Source organism: Empidonax traillii, unplaced genomic scaffold (genome assembly GCF_003031625.1).
Source record: "Empidonax traillii isolate 1590-97213 ecotype Southwest subspecies unplaced genomic scaffold, ASM303162v1 scaffold847:size276119, whole genome shotgun sequence".
Taxonomy (NCBI): domain Eukaryota; kingdom Metazoa; phylum Chordata; class Aves; order Passeriformes; family Tyrannidae; genus Empidonax; species Empidonax traillii.
Window position 1 is genome coordinate 28219 of NW_020956040.1, and position 20196 is coordinate 48414.

At 37.0% G+C, this 20196-nt stretch overlaps 1 protein-coding gene across 6 annotated transcripts in view; it reads left to right on the forward strand.

The window, feature by feature from the left end:
- Positions 1-1147: 1147 nt before the first annotated feature.
- Positions 1148-20196, forward strand: part of KIF6 (kinesin family member 6) — a 173724-nt gene continuing 154675 nt past the window's right edge. For all 6 annotated transcript variants that reach the window (XR_003573293.1, XR_003573294.1, XR_003573295.1 and 3 more), the window contains exons 1-5: positions 1148-1256; positions 2077-2186; positions 5868-5942; positions 16340-16487; positions 19042-19151. Coding sequence is in view for 3 of the 6 variants with exons in the window: in XM_027902168.1 (XP_027757969.1) it covers positions 1191-1256; positions 2077-2186; positions 5868-5942; positions 16340-16487; positions 19042-19151 (509 nt within the window). In the remaining 3 variants the exon portion in view is untranslated. The remainder of the gene's footprint in view (positions 1257-2076; positions 2187-5867; positions 5943-16339; positions 16488-19041; positions 19152-20196) is intronic.

Here is a 20196-nt window from a genome sequence, read left to right on the forward strand (position 1 = left end):
AAACTTTTATGTAGTTTTGGAGCAATGTTGAAAAGATACTATTTATTCCATTATCCTATTCCAATGTCCTGTTGTGTTTTTTTTTTCACTCTTTATTTAATCACCAAGTAATATTTTCCATTTGTTTTCATTTTTACCCTTTTGACTTTTGCACTTGACTTTGGATGGTGATTAGTCCTTTTCCAATTTATTCCCTGAGGGCTCACTACTTATGCCTCATATGCTTTCTGACACAATTATTTATTCTGTTGGGAGAGAAAAACCTTTTCCCTACTGTTTTTCTTATTTGGAATACAAGTTCAACATACTTTTACCATATCTCAGTAGAAGAATTTTCTATCCTCCTCCGTAATCATTTCCCTGATTTTCCACTTAATTTAAATTAGTTTACTTGTAATCACTTGTAATCTGATCTCTACCACTATGTCACACCAAAACGAAGGCCAAAATACTATCATGTTGTTTGACTCTTCAATAACCACCTCACAGAGTAATGGGGTCCTGTTGTTACCACTCCCTAAGTTTAGCTCTTTTAACAAGACAACACCCTCTATTTCCCACTAGCAGTTTTCCCCCCAATCCTTCTTATGTTAGAATTAAGGACTTGGTGCCTTCATTGCCTCCAATCTAGGTATTTTGCTTCAATTTCCCCTTATGGTGTTTCAGCTGGGTAACAACAGAGACATCCCTTGAGCCTTACACGCATGAGCAGGGCACAAGCAGAGCCATGCGGGCACACAGATAAGGCACAACAGGTCAGGCGGGGGATTCCTGGCGTGCCCACGGAGCGCTCCCCACGCCACACCAACCCCGCACCTCCGGGATGGGCAGCGTGTGCAAGCGTGTGACACCGCGGCCTCGGGGAGCCCCGCTGGTGGGGAATTGCCATTAAGGGCCAGGCAGGCAGTCACCCCTCTCAGGTGGAGCCCGGCTGCTCCCTCCTCCAAGCCCCTCCAAGGCCACCCGAGAGCGTGCGGTGGCTCGGGGGCCGCCCCCCCCATCGCTGCCGGCCGGGGAGCGTGCGGGTTCCCGTGCGGGGTTCCCGTGCGGGGTTCCCGTGCGGGGTTCCCGTGCGGGGTTCCCGTGCGGGGTTCCCGTGCTCGGCCGCCGTGCCGGGTTACAGTGCCGGGTCACGGTGCTCGCTCGGTCGCCGTGCCGCGCTGCCGTTGCCAAGGGCTCGGCGGGCAGCGATGGTGAAGGAAACCATCCGGGTGTACGCGCGGGTGAAGCCGCTGGGCAGGCGGCAGCAGGCGGGGGTAGGCCGGGGAGCTGTGCCGCCGCGCTGCCGGGGGTGCAGGGGGGCTGCTGGGGAGAGCCGAGGGGCGTCCCGGGGCGCCGCGTCCCCCCTGCCCTGCAAGAAGCTGGTGAGGGCGGAGCGGTGGGTACGCGAGCGAGGGAATTCAGAGCTCCGTCCCGCGCTCCGAAGCCTTAAGTTCATAAAACCACCAAGTAGAGCTTGGGCTGCAACTGTGGGGGGAAGGGGCGAGGAACTTCTTTCCAGCCGAGTTATTAGAGGAAGGCTCCGCAGGAAAACACTTGACGCTGGTCACCGGGTTTACGCAGTTCAGCCCTGTTCTGGGCACGGGAGGGGAACGTGCAGCTCCCAGGCTGTAGCTGTACTTGCAAGGGATAATAAAGATAATGAAAGTGTTCCTCAGAAACCGTGCATTTAGGTCTCCTAATTGTCTTCTGGTTTTAAACCGGCTCAACTCATTTTGTAGTAGCCTTTCTTAATGTATTCTTCCAGGGTTTTTTGGAGAGGTTTGTACTTGGGGCTGTGCTTTGTTTTTCACAACGCCACAGATATTGAAGTGGTTTAGTAACCAAGTATGCCAAAAAGGCTACACTGTTGTTTCAAGTATTGTTGTAGTATTTTCGTGGAGACAGGATAATGTTGGTGTGTGCTGGTTTTGTTGTATAATAACCGAAGGAGGATCTGGTCAAATATTTAGTGAAATTTGTATAAGGTTTTTCTTAAGGCAATTGCAGGTGCTAAGCTTGCATAACTGCTATGTCTAAGAGCTGTGCTGTTCTATTGGTGAAATTATGCTGTGAATTCATATCCATGCTTACTAGAGCTATTCAGTGGATGATGAGGAGGATCCCCTCTCCAGTCTGGAGATTACTGTGCCACGTGACTTAGCAGATGGGTTCGTCAATAATAAACGAGAGACCTACAAATTCAAGTGAGTAAAAGCATTATCTTTGCATCTGTTTCTTTTAGTGATTGATAACTCTGTGTGTAGGGATACACATGTACAGAATCAGGAATCCTAAGTTTTGGTATAGGTTTATTTTTATACAACTCCCTTAACAAGAGGAGTACTTCAGCATATACTCTTCACCATGAGTTTGATAGCAGTGAGTGAAGTTGTGGTACTATTGTCTATGCATTGCAAGTCATTATGCTTTCCTAAGTCTCATCTCAAAGGTTGCATTTTCATTTATCAGTTCTTCCCTTTTTACTAATTGAATTTGTTTATGAGGAGTGAATGCAGGATTGTGTGTGCTCTTGTGATCTAATGAGTTGTCGTAGGCTGGCTAAAAGTTGTCTTGATGTAAAATGCTCTGTTTACAAACTATGTTTCAGACGTTATCAAAACAAGGTAAAGAAAAACAGAAATAACTGAAAGAAACAAAACCTTGTTTGTAGAATGTAAATATTTATTAGGAACTTAAAATCACTACCAGCAATATCAATCAAATATTTTCATCACTTTAGCAGAAAACTTTGAGGCAACATTTTATAATTTTGATGATAAATAAAGCTAGATATATAATCACCTTTAATGATGAGGTCAAGGCTGTCTTTTCCCAAGTGGAATATTGTTTATTTTTTTGTAATAATAGGTCAATTTGTTGCTCTATACTATTAAAAATGAGAGCTCTAGATAAACATCTGCAGTTCAGAGTGATGTCATTTTACATCAGCTAAGGAAATTTGCTTGGGAAGAGAGGAGCTGCCCTCTCCAAATAGATTAATATGCAACATTAGGTTAGGTTGCAGATGCCCAAGTCTGACTTAATGAATGCTGATATTTTTTTCCGACTTTATAATTTATTAATAAGTCTGTAGAGACAGATTTTGAGAAACACTGTGTCTTATTACCCATAAGACAATGCAAAAATAATTCTATGGAGTAAGCATTTATTTTTTCTCCATAAAACTCACGCTTTCATGCAGTTTATCTATCCTAGTCACATCAAACATTATTCTCTTTTGTTCTTACTCTCTTGTATGGGAACCAAACACAATTGTTTGAGTTACTTGGCTGATTAAGCATTGGAAGGGTAGAGTGTATGCATTTATGTTTTGTGTACTGCATTTGTCTGAGATACTGTACCCATTGCATGGGTCACCATGGTACCTTTCTGCATATCCAGTGTCTACAATGCCTTTCTACATACCCTGGGAAGTTCTGTGTGAGTGTCCGTTTCCAGACAGTGATCCAGATATGGATCACAACTTCCTAAAATACGATTAAAAATATGATGAGGGGGAAAACTCTGCTACACCACATATTTGCAAAAATGGAAGAACTGATGAGAGATATTAAACCTGGGGGTAGCCTAGGTTGCAGTGGCCGTGAGATAGTGAAATTCAGGATACTGAGAAAAGGGAGAAGGCAAAAAGTAGGATCACAACCCTGGACATCATGAATGCAGATTTTGGCCTGTTCACAGACGTGATTGAAAGAGTTCCATGAGACACAGCCCTGGAGAGAAGTCCGGAAGAACTGGCTGATTTTCAAGGATCACCTCCTCCAAGCTCAGGAACAATCCATCCAGATGAACAGCAAATGATGCAAAAAGCAGCAGGAGGTCTGACTGGATGAGGAAGCAGCTCATGACTAAATGGCAATATTAAAAGGAAGTGTGGAAGAGGTGGGAGCAGTGTCAGGTGACCCAGGAAGGCTGTGTGAGGAATGGGATCAGGAAAGCCTAGATAAGCACACAGTGAGGAGTGCTGAAAACAAACTGAGCTGCTGGGCTGAGGGTTGCATCAGGGGCTCAGAGGGCTGTCATCCAGGCCAGCTGGAGGCCCATCACTGGTGTAGCCAATTAGAGGATCCAGTACCATTTAGCATTAAGGATCTGGGTGATGAGACCAAGTGTAGCTTCAGCAAGTTCACAGACAATATGAAACTGGAAGGGATGGTTGATGCACCAGATAGTTGTGTTGCCATCCCTGCTGACCTCAAGAGACTGGAGAAATGAGTCCATAGGAATCTCATGAAATTCAACAAAGTGAAATGTCAAGTCCTGCTCCTCATGAGGAATAACCAGGACAGGCTCAAGGATGACTGAAAGCAGGCTTGCAGACCTGGAATCCTGATAGACAAAACATTGAACCTAGGTCAGCCATAAACCATTTGCAGCAAAGGCCAACAGCCTCTGGGCTGCATTAAGAAGAGCACTGCCACCAGGTCAGAGAAGTTGATCCTTCCCCTTATCAACAACAGTGAGATCACACCTGGAATTCTGTGTCCAATTCTGGGCTCCAGCAAAGGGACACAAATATGATTAAGGGACTGGAGAGTCTGACATGTGAGGAGAGGCTAAGAGACCTGGGACTCTTTACCCCAGAGAAGGCTCAAGGAGATCTTGTCAGTATCTATAAACACATGATGGGGAGAGGAGGAATAAAGAAGATGGAACCAGATGCTTCTCAGTGGTGCCCATGGACAGGACAAGAGTTAATGTGCACAAATTGAAATATAGGAAATATACCACAGAATCATAGCATGGCTAGGATTGGAAGGGACCTTAAATATCATCTAGTTTCAACACCCCCTACTGTGGACAGGAAGCCTTCCAGTAGCTCAGAGCTCCATGCAACCTGGCCTTGAACACTCCCAGGGATGGAGCACCCACAATTCTCTGGGCAACCTGTTCCAGTGCCTCAACACCCTCACAGTAAAAAAAATTTCTTCCTAATATCTAATCTAAACTATTCTCAGTTTGAAGCCATTCCGTCTTGTCTTGTCACTACATGCCCTTGTAAAAAGTTTCTGTCCATCTTCCTTATATGTTCCCTTTCAATGATGGAAGGCCACAACTGGGTTACCCTGAAGCCTTCTCTTCTCCAGGCTGAACAATCCAAATTCTCTTAACCTTTCTTTGCAGGAGAGGTGCTCCATCCCTCCACTCATCTTGGTGGGCTTCTTCTGGACTAATTCCAAAAGATTGATGTCCTTTCTGTGCTGGGGACCCCACTGTGAGGTGATCAGATATTGGAACAGGCTGCCCAGAAAGGCTGTGGAGCTTCCCCATGTGGAGGTACTCAAAGCCTAACTGGACAGACCCCTGTTCTATCTGACTCTCCTTTGAGCAGGGGGGTTGGAGCAGAAGGTCCCTTCCAACCTCAAGAATTTCCATTCTGTAAGACAACTTCAGATATTTTATATAAAGAAGTGACAAAACATATTGAATTAGACATCGCCTTGTGACCTATAGTAATAGTGCTACAGAGTGAAGGAAATAGCTAGGAAAAAATGTGAGCCTGGCTGTACTGGTGGGATGCTGTATTTGGTTATAGTGTAATCTATTTATCCAGGATTCAGTGTGGTGCCAGTTCCAAACAGTGATTCTCTTGATAGATTTAAAATACGGTTTAGTTTTTTCTAAGCCACATCATTTTATCAGAGGATTTTATTGTACAGATCTTGTCAAAGCAGCTCTGTGTACAGCCTATTTATGTACAATAGCACAACAGCAAGCTGTGGTTAAGACTACAGGGAAAACATTGTACTAAGTTATGTAAGCCTAATGATGTAAACATTGACTGTTACAAACACAAACAAAAATGTATGAATCGAGTAGTGTTTTAGCATTCTAAGAAATTTTTATTTGCTTAATATTTTCAGATTTCAGAAAATTTTTGATCAAGAGGCAAAACAAGATGTGGTTTTTGACAGCATTGCCAAACCAGTAGCAGAATGGTACGTTTTGATCTTGCAAGTAATCAGGGTGAAGCTACTTTTGCTTTTGTTGTATTACTCAGGGGAGAACTGGCAGGTCTTTGTTGTACGGATTGATATTTTCATTTTCTAAATACTAACATATCTGAGTCTAGGAGATACACAACCCCCTGAGAATTTTATGTATGCAAAGGTTCCATTTTTGACTCCTCAAATAGCACTGCTACTCTTACCTCTTACATTGTATAGCCGTAGAAATCCATGTCTGATTCTTTTTTGTCTGTAGTATAAGCTCACTTCATTGCCTTAGAAAAGTGTTCCCTATATAGTTTCATGAAGAGGTAAAACCTAATGAAAATCTTATCCCCTTGTTTAGTTTTCATTCAGTTAGGGATGCTCATTAATACTTGTGGAGATATTCCTAAATTTTGCCCTTATTACTTTTGTCTTAATGTGTAAGGCAGTGCCTTTGGTACTGTTTTTGTTTATCACCTCCATTTAATAAGCAAGCACTACTCATATTTGATAGTTTGCAAAGACAGGCATTTAAGGCTGATGAAGCTCTCTGCACTCATTGTGTGGATTGAATGCCACTCTGAAACAGGTGGATTTCCCAATATGCCATTTTCTCTGCTCAGTTTATTGTCTGAATTGCTGAAGTTTGTGCTGGTTTTAGTGGGGGAGAAAATGCCATGCTGCGGGAAGCAGAATTTCTGCACAATGTTTGCTTATCAAACTTACTGCTCAGAATCCAAACTTGTTGTGAGTTGGGAAGTATTACTTTAGATGCCAGCTTCCTTCTCATTCATTATCTGGAGTTTGTCTAAGCCATGATTCTGCAAGTTATTCTACCATCTATTGCACTGTCCTGTGTTTAGCACTGTAGGAAAACAGACGTCCTCAGCTGGACAGTAAGCCTTTCTCAAGTTGTTACTTGGAAGAAAAATATATCTATATCTTTATAATTTAATTTTCTTCTTTTTTTTTTTTCCTATTTTCTTCTTTGAAGTCCAACATAAAGCAGAAGGGTAATTGACAGTGAAAATGAAGAGCTAGTGAATTTCAAACTTCATTAGAATAAGTTAAGATAGACTTAAAAATAATATTTGTTATAATGTTTTCTCACTCAAGAGAGATTTATTTGCTTATCTGACATCATGAAATATAGCTTCAGATTAGCTCATACACTTAACTATAAGTATTTCTGGGTTCAATGGGGACTGCAGGGAAAAAAAATATCTTATTTGAGTTTGTTTGGAAAGAGAAGGGTTAAAAATCTCATTGTTACATACTATGGATTTAATTATCCTCAGCAAAAGCTCAGAGTATCAAAATTAACTAGCAACAGACTGGCTAATTTTTTTCCCTTTGGAGTGTTTTGCTAGAATATGGAAAGGTTTTCCAGTCAAATAATTCATCTATACAGTGCTCTAATAAACAGGAAGTGGTATTCTTTTCCTTTACTTCAGTGCTGGCTGATATAAGACTGTTATATATTAATTTTCTACATTATGTAGACTTTAGTTTCGGGGTTTAGATATTTTTAAGTACTTAAAAGTATTTAAATGCTATTAAAATCAGTGTTGTTTAGGCATAGTTATCTTCAAATAGCCAAGTCTTTATCTTTAATGCTAAAATTGATTTATAAATTAATTCTTAATGAAATCAAGATTTTGTCTCTGAGTGTTATAATGTGCTAAAACTTGTATTCTTATTGATGTTTGTGTTGTTACTGATAATACTGAAGGATAATTTTACTTGTGTTTTTATAATAGAGTGAGCAGTAACTGAAGTACGTTCATGTTTTTCATCCACTTCCTTAATTTTTTTTGCCTTTTTTTAGGGAAAAATATGTATTTCAAAATATATTTATATTTATGAGGTTCCTTGGTTAATGGAGTCCTGAACTGGGCCTGAAAGTTACTTCACTCTATAGTTAATGACTTGATTTTCCTTTCCACCGTGGGACAATAAGAATTACCCTATTTCTCTGAGATATCACAGATTTTCATGGCAAAATGTTCATCATTATTTGTTTCAAAGTCAGCATTCTCTTGCATGAAAAAGCTGTTGAAAATACACAAATTTCTGGTCTTGGAGTCCCTTTACTGAGGGAACAGTTTTTGTGTGCGTATTGCCAGGGTAAAGGAAGTAGTGGGAAAGTATCAATGAAATAGTTCAGTAACATTTTAAGGCTCTTTGCCATGCATACTTACAGTCCTGAGAAAATTCAGTTACAGACTTGAATGCTTAGAAAAAAAAAATTCTTGGACACTGTTTAAACTAAAACCAGCAATGCAATGCTCAGGATTCTAAAATCTTTCTAGCTTGTTCTTGGATGGATGGAACTTGGATACAACTTTCTTGTCTTCCCCTCATCCCCTTTTTAAATGTGTTTTCTTTGATGTTGGGCCACTACTTTTCCTTCTTTAAGTCCAGTTACATTGTCATCTTGCCTGTGGTTTCAGAGGCACCAGACATTAGTTTGTTTAATTTGCTTCTTCAGTCAAAAGTGCCTGCCTCTGCAAACCATTGTAAGCATGTGATTTGCTTGAACTTTTTTATTGCTTTTTTTGAATCCTTGAGTCATCTCTTGCATGGTTTCTTTTTATCATTTGGATGTGCTTTCCCCTTTTTATTTTAAATATATATTCTTGATATTTTTTTCAGGCAGAGTCAACTTGATGTTTAAGAAGCAGCACTAATTCTGTTGTTTTGTCAGAAATAGGGAAGATAAATAAAATCCTACTTTTACAGTCTGCTAATGATTAAGCATTGGGTTAGCCTCACAACAGAACAAGGCCACTCTTAAGATGTTTCAAATACTAGTGTTATGATTATTAGTGCATTCAGAAATTAATTAAAAATATTAACTGCATTGCACTAGTTTTCTTTTCAGTTCTAATATGGCCAATATTTTGGTATTAAATGTCTTGATTTATTAAAGAATAACATTTGAAAATACATTCTCTTCAGATGTCTCATGCAAATGAGAAATACCTCAGCTGTTCATCATAAACATAATGACCATCACCTATGTTCTTCTGAAAGATCTGAGAGCCTCCAGGATAATGCTCCCATTGCCTCACGTTCTGGTTTCTTCCATTTTGTACCTGGATATATTTGTCACACAGTATTGGAAGTAGTGGTTTGGCTCATCTGCATCATAAAAAATCTGTAAAATCTATGTATAATAAGAGGACACATTTTTTTTGGATGTCAGCTAGAAACAAAATTGGCTTCAAAATTTCCCCTAAATTGAGAAATTGGATAGTAATGACAGCAGTTCTTTCTGAAAGTGAGTACAATTATGAGGCAATAAAAAGTGAAAAGTGTCATTGATGTTTCATTTAAAATTACTACTAGTTGCTTGTGTTTGACTTAAGTTGTGCAGCTTAGAATTGTTCAAGAAGGCTGTTTATTATAAGTTACAGTTTGACAGCTTTGATTCAGAGTGTCTTTGTACCACTTGTCTGTTTATGGTGGTTGTGGTGGAATTCTAAATATATGTAGAGATCTTAGTTAAAATAGGAAATTATATTACTTTTCTTTTTCCTTTGGAAAGCCCTTTTGAAATTTTAAGGAAACTTGCCTGCACTAAGGTCTGAGAAACAGTTATGTTGGCTTTGTTTTTTAAAGATGAGGCATTACCAATTTAGATTGATTCCACAAATCTGGCAGAGACATAAAGAAAAAATGTCATACTGAGATACTTTGTTTATTTTAATTAAAGGAAACTTTAGTCTAAGCTCCAAGTGATAGAAGATACCTAAAATTTGAGTCTCTGAAGATAAAGTCTCCATGAAAACTTGTTTTCCAGATCCTGCCAATTAACTCCTTCCTTGTTTTTACCTTCACTATTTCAGGGGTCTGGTTTTGTGAGAACTGTGTTGATTTATATATATATTAAAAAAAAAAATATATATATATATATACATATAAAAGAATGAAAGTGAGGGACAGTGGTAGAATATTTCAGGTCTGCAAGAACTGAGGTGAGGAGAGGGCTACCAGTGTCCCAAGATCAAACTACTGGTGTTTTCTGCTTTTTTCATCATTCTAGTATTTTAATAGTTATTGAATGTTTTTTCAATCACATGCCTTTTTGTTACTACTCATTTAAAATGAAAATGGCATAAATCAAATTGAAATAATAATATGAAGCTGAAATAAACAAAGAAAATTATGATAATTACATTTTAAAGTTGCAAGTTGTTTCTGATTCCCAGGATTTTCTCTATAAACACAGAATTTAGTCCTTAATAAGGGGATTTTATTGTTGTTTGATGTATTCATATTATAAATGTAGTAAAAAACTCTCGCTTTGAACCTTTTCAGCAAATTAGGTGAGAAGGAATCTCTGTAGGTCATCTGGTCCAACCTCCTGAGCAAGCAGGTTGTGGTAGATCACGTTTCTTGGGCACTTGTTCAGTAGAACTTCAAAAATTTCCAAAGATGGAGATCCCCCAATCCATCTAGGCCCCTGTTCCAGGGCTTAATGTTAAGAATATTTTCATTATACCCATTTGGAATTTCTTCTCATGCAACTTGTGATCACTGCTTGGTATTCTAGCACTGTAAGTCTCTGGGAAGAGTTTGAGTCCATCTCTGTAACAAGCCACTGCGTGAGGTGGTAATTAGGTACATGAAGGGCTTTCTCTTCTCTGGGTTGATAGGAAACAGATCCCTTGCCTTCCCCTTGTGTGTAATGTGCTGCAACCTGAACTAAATTGGTTCTATCAGGCTCACTCCAGTTTATTTAGAACATTTTTCATCTACTGGGGAGCCCATAACTGGAGACAGAACCCAAAGAGGGACGTTTCTTTTCTTTTTTGCAAATTTTGATGGCAGCTGTTCTGTTTGATTCCGCAAAACCAGTGCAGCAGCAGAGGAAGCAGAGTTCTTCACTATACTTAGGCAAAAGCCTCCCTGAAGTCTCATTAACAGCAAGCACAGAAGCAAATGAAAAGTTCTGTGTCCATAAACTTTAAATAGAACAAATGATCTTCACTGGAAATTAAACCAAAATGTAGTCAGAAAAACCAACCACAATAAAGCAACCTCAGTCTGCTTTCAACCTCTGTCTACTGTCACTGGGCTTTATACCACTATTTATATTGTCTCAGATGCTCAAGGACAAAGTACCGAATGATATTTTAGACTGCAATAACGACCCATAAATTGTCTAGCTCTCACTTGAGGAATTTCTCACTTGAGGAACATTGGACAATTGTAAACATAACATATCTATCAATTGAAGTGGAATTGCTTCCATGAGTTATACTTGTGTATCATACCCTATATTTAGGAATTAGACATCTTTCAGGCATGAGACAAGGCAGTGGAGTGACTGGAAATGCCAGTACATAACTCTGTATCAACCATTTAAATAGGGATCTAAATTGAGTTTTCAAATGAAAAACTCACTGTGCATGTTTTTAAATCACCACTAATTAGGAGTAAGTTAGAACATGCAAGTTAATTGATAAGCGAGTAAGAAATATTTAGGGGAAAATCTGCACGGTGTTACTCTCCTTTACATTCATATATGAGTCCTTACTATAAAGAATTGTCCTATGCCTGATAATCGATACAAAAATTGTACTAACAGCTTCTGCTTAGCAAGATTGTAAGGAAAGAGGCAGGGTTTTTCTAATGTCGCCAAAAAAAGCCCAATAATCCACTGAAGTCCTGAGCCCCATCTTCTTTTATTTTTATTGGTGAGTTTAATACAAGATGCTGCCTGTCTCTAAATACCTGGCTTTATTCCTACGCTTCTAGAGTATCATAGTTGCAGGCAGCTACAGTGTTACAGCACATCTCATTTTTCCTCAGTCTTATTGACTAAGTCCTTATATGTAATGATCATTTCTTATTAACTCTTTTTATTTCTCTGGACTCTAAGGATTTATTTTTTTTAACTATCTTACTGCTGATAAGAGAACTTTAAAATATTGAACCCTTGCTATTTCAATCAATTACTGATTTAATTTTCTTAGTTTTTCAAAGTCCAAAGTGCAGAAGTGAAAGCACATTATATATTCACTTTTCATAAAGCCAGAACTGATTTTCTTGAACAAGCATAATTACATAAACTTTTGTGTAACAGTACTCAGGTTATTAAGTGGTTTTAAGGTTGTACTGTAAGTGGAATATTTAAGGAACATCTACTTCATCTTTCTGCTTTCATATTATATCACTTCTTCAAAACAAGAGAAGTATTAAAATTAAGAGTATTCCATGTTAATTGGGAAAAGTAATTTATAGAATGTATGTTGGAATTTTATAAAGTATTAGAAGTACTTTTGATGCATGCAGATAAGTGTAAATCCTGTAGTGTGTTTAAGCATTTCCATCAGCAAAAAAGTCTGCATCAAGTTGACCCACTAAAACTCAGTGGCATATTGGAAAGATTAATTGAATCAACTGTGGATCATGGTCTTTCTAAATGACACTTTGCAGGTGGAGAACTCCTTTCCCAGTGGATATTTTAGTATTCTGATTAGAAAGATACTAAAAGTATTGCAATTTCTGTCTTAATCTCTTTCTCATTGTCACTGTGAGAGGTTTTCTGATAGTCTGTGTCATAGGCTGGAGGTAAAACTTGAACATTTTTGGTTTATTCCACAATGTTGCTGTAATAATATAGGATTAGGTTTATTTAGCAGTGGGATCAAATCAGTCTCCTCAGTCAGCTGTGTGTACAAACTACCTTTCTTGGAATAAGTGTTCTTTCAATTCTAGGCAGCATAAAGGATATATTCAGTACTTTCTCTGTCTTTAAACTTGTTGCTATTTAGCTTTATTAGGTGAAGAAGAAGCTGTTGTGATTTTAAAAACTAGCAATAAGTTTTCAGTGCTTCATCTGAAAAGAAGCATTCAGCTCTTTGAGTAAAATGTAAGAACAGATCTAACCTCTTTCTATATTGTAATTACCTTGAAGAAGACATATGATAAGAGTAGAAACTGTAAGGAAGAATAAAAGGATAAACAAGGTTTAGGAATGTAATAAAACAATAATTATTCATACATTAGAAGTTGTTTGCTTGCAATTAATGTTAATATTTTCTTCCTCCTCCTGTGTCTTATTCTGATTTCCACCAAGTAAAAGCTCTTTGTACAATTTTATGTTGTTTAATGATACTAACTTTACTAATAGACATGCTTATTGCATAAGTATTTCTTGATGAGTTCATAATACCTAGCAGGTAATCATGATGCTTCCTCACCAGTATTTTACTTTAAATTGATCACTTTTCTTACAGTGATCAAAAAGACAACGCTAACATTTATCATTCAACACACCTTTACATACATAAATACAGTCACATATACGTGTTTCATTTTCAAATTAAGATAGCCAGCAAACATTACAATTTTTTTTCTTATATTCAGCTTTTAGTGAGTCTTCATATTTTTAGTCATCATATTTTAAAAAGTTATTTTTCTCTGTAATAGTCTTCTTTGAATTCTAGCTTGGTATTAATAAAAAAGAGACCCTTCAGGAACTCAGACAGATTTCTCCAGCAACATTTTAGCTAATTTTACTGGAAGCATTCCATGAACTTCTGAATGGGGTGCTATACAACGTTATAGAAGTGCATGAAAGATCTTTTCTGCAAAACCTCTCCTTGGATTGCGTGTCTTTAATGTGTTTTGTTTGAAGTAGTAAGGAGACAATTTATTCAACAAAATGTCTTCCTAACCATGCCAAAATTAAGCTTTCAGAGAGAAAAAGAAAATATGCAAATTTCTGGATATTCTGATAATACCGAGGGGTGAAAATATCCCTTTCATGTATGATTTTTATTTATACATAATTCAGAGTCTTCACACGACTACCATTACTATCCTTGTCAATCTGTGCAGTTTCAAAGACTAAGTTTAACAAAAGTTTGAGGTATTTATTTGCAGAATCTGAAGAGTAGAGATGCAGACTTTACCTGTGTCAACTTCTATCTTGCAAAGTAGATTTTGCTGAATAGGGAGGAAAGAACTGCTGATTCTCTATCACCTTTACCAGCAGAGGATCAGTTCCACTGTTTTTGGGGGCAGCTTTAATTTTCAAATGAAAACTTCAAGGATGCTTTTGGTGGATGCTGTTTAGAAAATACCCTCGTATCTTGTCACGTCACAATAGTGTTGCCAACGTTTTTTGGTAACTGCTGCAATTATATTTCAGGATGAAAGGGAGAATGTGTATTTTCTGCTCACTGTACTAACTTGTAGCATCTGAGGGACCCATCATTTTGCCAAGGGTAGTTATGCAGTACAGTTTGATGTTGTCTTTTTAAACAACATTTTATGTGTGCCTAAAGGTTTATGAAACTTTCTGCTTTTTTGTTTTCCTGAAGGAGTTGCGTCTCTTGGGTTGAAAACACTTAAGTACATATCTTAAGCTTCCTGAGTATTTAGTAAATAGATACTGCTTTTAATTGAGCTGTGCTGATGCACTGCAATAAATACAAGAAATATATGAATCAAATAGGACAAAGAAAACTCAGTGACCTTTCTAGTTGTTTTGACCACATGTGGTATGTGACATTTTATCTTATGTTTGCATGTGAGGTGATTCTAATCTACAGCTTTTTCTAAAGTACTGGCATGTCAAGTTAATAGTTTACAGCCACACCTTTACTGCTTTTTACACAAGTTGAAAAACACACCTTTAGCAACTCTGAAGCAGGGAAGGAGTAACGGTAGATCTGAATAGCCAAAGAGCTCTTCTGTAAAAGCAGAAGAGCGACTGTATTGCATCAGACCAAAGTTCCATCTAGTGCACGTTATCTCTCACAGGGACTAGCAGACAATGCTCAAAGGAAAAACATAAACGGAGAAAGCATGTGGACCTGCTTCCCCATGTATCCTGTTGGTCTTTAGTCATTTGTAGTTTAGGGACTTTCTGTTTTCTAATGTTTAGTAACCCTGAGAGAAAGTTTTTCTTGTGATTTAATCCAATCTCTGCTGAAGCCTGTGTGAAATTTTAACATCCAAAACACGCCATGGCAAAGAGTTGAACAGCTTCACTGTGTTCTGCATGAAGAATCATTTCCCCTTGCTTATTTTGAATCTGCTGTCTCTGAACTTCTGTTGATACCCCTTACCTTTTGACTACTCATTACTGTCTTCAGCATTTAAATACTGTGACAGTGGGCACTAGAAATTACTAAGGTAGATAAATTAGGTGTTTTATAATTATTATTATTTTGATTTTTAACATCTGGAATCTAAAATCTGTATAAACTCTGGGCGTTTTGGTTTTTGGAAGCAGATGTTCACTGTAGTTCTTTTCAACATGTTTCTGCTTTTGTCTCTGACATCCTACTGTAATGGATTAAAATAAGCAAATTGGCAACTACTCAGACCTTTAAATAAACTTTAGTAAGTTGGAGAATCATTGAATCTCTTGTGGCGCCAAACCAGCAGCTATCTATATATATGTTTCTTTTCCTCTTATGCAAGAGTTGTTTGCCCTCTATTTATTAAAATCTTAGCTTATTTATCACTTTTTCAATAAACAAAATACACAAGGAAAGTTTAGCTTTTTGTTTTGTTTAACAGAAGTAGTAGGTCCTTAAGCACAGTAAATCAAATCCTAAATTTAAGTTTATTAAGCTTATCTACTGTTTTGGTGGAAATCAGATGGAAGTCAATGGTGAGAGTGTGGTGAATTAGAGAAAGATATTTAAACTAGACTTTTATTAGGCACTTCTGCAAATAGAAGTAAGAGGTGTGGAAAAAGATGATGAGTCTGAATTGCATTTCATGCTATGCCATTGCATAGCTGTTGTGGCTGTTCCACAGAAGCTTCTTGTACAGTCACAGTTGTAACAGAAAACTTTACTATTACCAATGAAGTTTTGTGTGTTTTCACAGTAAATGAAGACTTTACTACACTGATTTAAGCACAGATTGTCTTGCATACCCTCATCCAAGAGTAGACTGATAGTTTAGTGTAGTTGTATTCTCAAAATAAAAATCATCCCTTGTAAAACTGTATCCTTACACGAGTTTCTAACCACAATATAGTTTTCTCTATTTTCATTGAATAAAGTTGCATGTGAAATATTTCAAATTCTTGAGCTGCAGACGTTAAAGAGACTAAATATCATCCTTGCAAGAAATCATCATCCAAAGAAAAAACTATGAAAAGGTAGTGTAAATAGTAATAAGTATGATCAACTAATGATGGTATTGAATAATGGGGTAAGTCAAGGCATCAAAAACTCCTTCAGTTCTAGAGAATTTAAATTCTATGAAATCTAGAAGACATGTCTTGAAGTGTATTCTTTATTATCAAAGACAGCTGCTACATGATTAAAAAATGCTGTTAATTGTATTTTGATTCTATACAAAGTCGACTGAAAAATACTTTCTGACTCAAATATTAATTATCTCCTCTTTTCTTGATTGTGTAGTGTTTTGGCTGGATATAATGGTACTATCTTTGCATATGGTCAGACAGGCAGTGGCAAAACTTTTACCATCACAGGAGGAGCAGAACGTTACAGTGATCGAGGCATTATTCCCAGGACCCTATCTTATGTTTTTGATCAATTGCAAAAGGTATGGAACATATTTTCTGTTTATTTTTAATGTACAGTTTACAAATGCTTAACTATTGCTGTTTTTTTAATAGTCTTAGAGGAAACCCTAAAATTAATGTTGAAGAAAATATCTAACTTGACACAATACTGTATGGAAGAATACATTAGTAGTAGTTTTGGCTACCTGGCTTGTTGCAATAGGCTGAAAATAATTGACATCAATGGAGGGTTTTTTTTGTAGGTTTAAAAGCCATGCTGTTTTTGATTTCTGCAGCATACATTCAGATCACATAATTGGTTGTCCTTCTCTTAACACTTATATAAGCTCCACTCTGGTTATGTATTGTATGCATTGCATTTCATTTTGATATTCCATGCAATGAAATGAGTGAATAAGTGAAAGTATGTGCCGGAATAAGCACACTGATAATTCATTATGTTTATTACATTTGCAAGAAATTTCATTTTCCTTTAGTGTCTGAAATACATGAGTGAGCACAGTCAGTCATTCTGGTGCTTTCATAACTATAGAAGGAAAAAATGAAGAGAGGAGTCTTGTGTAATTTATGTTTTTTCTCTTCATTTACTCCACCAGGCCTGCGATTCATTAATCTTCACGTTTTAACAAAGCTATTTAATTAAATCCATTTAAATGTTATTTGGCATCAACGTCAATCATTACATTGTACTTTTATACTCTGTCATTCATGTAATACAGGGTACCAGTTCATATTCATAACGGTATATGTCTCAGTCACATTAACATGCCCTGTGTCAGTAAGGGTTAACTATAGTAAGTAATTACTTTTGCTCTTTGAAAGTATGGCTTTGGCACATAAAAGTACATGATATTGCAGGTGCACAAAAGCTTGTCATTGTGGGAATGGAAATGAAATAAACCCCCGTGTGATCATTTTGCCTTAGACCTTCTGCTGCATTCACATGACCCCATGGAGGACTTTTGGGGTGGAAAGTGAACAAGTTGATTGTGCAATTGCTGGCAATGACCAGTGTCAACACACCAACATTCTCTTCTAATGCTAATTATGTCATCAAAACAAAATAAGATGAAAACTAACCAGTTTATTTGTCATCTTCTTAGCACATAGTTTCTACCAAAATAAAAAAGTTTCCCTCTTCAGATAGGGTTTTGAATCAAAAGCCATACTTAATTACGCTTATAGGGATATTTCTGTTTTCCTGCTTTTAAATCATTTTGCTGCATATATTTTCTTCCTTGGTGCATCGTAAAGAATCTCTTCTTGGTGTTTTATATTTCCACTTGCTTTTCATACCTTTCAGCTCTATACCTACAACTGTGCTTTGGAAGGTGTTGACATAGTAGACAAGACATCTGCCTTCTAACCCTGAGTAGGGTGAAACAGGAGAAAGTGAAATCAGGGACACAAAATACAAAATTTGTGAAGCTCTTAGTTGCACAAAGACAGTGCTGTTTGAAACCAAAGATACAAAGCTTTTTACCCTAAATGAGAAGCAAATCAAGCCCTTTGTTTTTAATGACATCTCCTTTTAATTTAGAAATTCTCATATTTCCACAGTTTCCTGTTTGAACAGTTTCTTACTTCATTTTTTCCATCCATCTGTAGTGTATCTTTTTAAGTCATGTCCCTTGAAATAGTGAACTGTCATTATCAATAAAAAAAAACCCACAGGAAATAACTATTCAATGAAAATGAAAAGTTATATCTTGAAGTATTTTGCAACACAACAGTAATGGATTGGATTATTAAACTTCTGCTGTGATATGAGTGCTTTCACAGTGGCTTCATCTGGCAAAAAGAAGTGACTGGTTTTTGAGTTTTTTTATTTTATTTTGGAAATCATAGCCCACTATTTTGAGGTTTGGGGCAGGAGAAAGTTCTGTCTGCAAAACCCACTTGTGTTAAATTACATTTTGGCAATGTAAAATACCAAAAAATTGTGATTGCAGAGAACAGCAACATCATATACAGTGTTTAAATGTTATAATAAAGGAAGTGAATAGCAGTATGTCACTGATGTTTCTAAATGGAGTAAATCTTATTTTTGTTGTTCCTTGCTTTTTTTTTTTTAAAAAAAAAGCATAGTTTTTCTATCCATAATATGAGGGTTTACCTTTTTATGATAGCATTCTTTTCTTGGTGTAGAAGTGAAAAATGTCATGTTGCATTGTTCTGTAAGCAGGCTCCCATGTCCTAAATATACACAGACTTTTCTAGGTATAAGGAATCAATTAAAAATCCCAGACTAAACTCATGGGCATGGTGGAGTTTGGGTGGGCATTTTTGTTTCAGTGGATTTTATGTGTGTGTGTGTGTGTGTATGTGTGTCTGTTTTAGTTGGGGGTTTTTATTGGGGCTTTTTCTTTTTTTTTTCTTCTTGAGCCTTTATACATATGGTAACAGAAAATATGAAAGTATAAACATATTGATAGTGTACACCATACCCAGGAAAAGAAAAAGAGACCGAGTGAGAAATTAATAGAAAAGCCATAGTGATAAATTTGTCATCTAATTCTGACTTCTCTTTATAGCAGTCCTTTTTTTCTAATTTTTTTTCCTTTTCTTATCTAGGATAGCAGTAAAATGTATACAACTCACGTTTCCTACTTAGAAATCTACAATGAATGTGGTTATGATCTGTTGGACCCAAGGCATGAGGCCTCCAGATTGGAAGACTTGCCGTAAGTAATAGGACCACTTAAGAGAATCATCAAAACCAACAGGAATCATTTTTGTATACCCTGTTGCATTGTTTGGGGACTTTTTTGCAGCTGTGTTACTGATCTCAGTGTCAATTTAATCAGTATACTTCATTTTCTCAATTTTATCACCACTGCTTTAATTTTCGGTAATTTTGTATGTATATTGGCTGGGGAGACTAGATGGGAGTAACTGAAGATGAAAGTATTGAAAGTGTATTTTGCAAAGGAGATCTCTTGCAGCTGCTGAAAACAAGAGAAGGTACTTGTTTTTCCCATGGCAACCTGTCTCTATATGGTATACAGGACTGTGTGGGGCAGAGACATATGTAACAAGCATTATTTCCTTGCAACAGTAGTGAGAAAAGCTCCCTGCTTGTATGTTGGCCTTTTCCTTCAAGGATATATTTTTCTAGAATATACTATTAGGAAATAAGGTAAGTAACAGCTAGAAAATAGGCCACAAAGAACTCCAAAGAACAGGATGTTTACTTCAGAATGGATGATTATTATGATAGTTTTCATTGATCAGACATTAGTAAATAGAGGTTTGTAAGTCATGAACACTCCAGCCTGGTGAAATTAAAATTTTCTAATTTGCGGGAAATCCTAGTTTTTAAGTCTGAAATAATAGTTTATAGTTTTCGCTATTCTTTAAATAACTAAGAAAACAGTAAATATGTATGAATAAGAGAGTTGTTGACTGAATTTGCAAATGTTTTGAAATAATGCTGGGCGCCATAAACTTTTATCACTCAACATAAGGGTAAGAGAAACATGTAAATAGCAATCAAATAACTGCTGATACACGAGCAGGAAATGTACTGAAAACTTGCAGTGGGGAAATAACGGAAAATCAGTTGAATTTTATATTGAAATATCTAATTATGTTATTTACATATTATTAAACCAATGTTATTTATTAAAAAAGTCTTCCGGCACAATATTTTAGTGTGTTAGAATAGAGCTTTAGTTTTCTACACAACACGGGCTATCTAGGACATACTTACAAAAAACTTTCAAGATT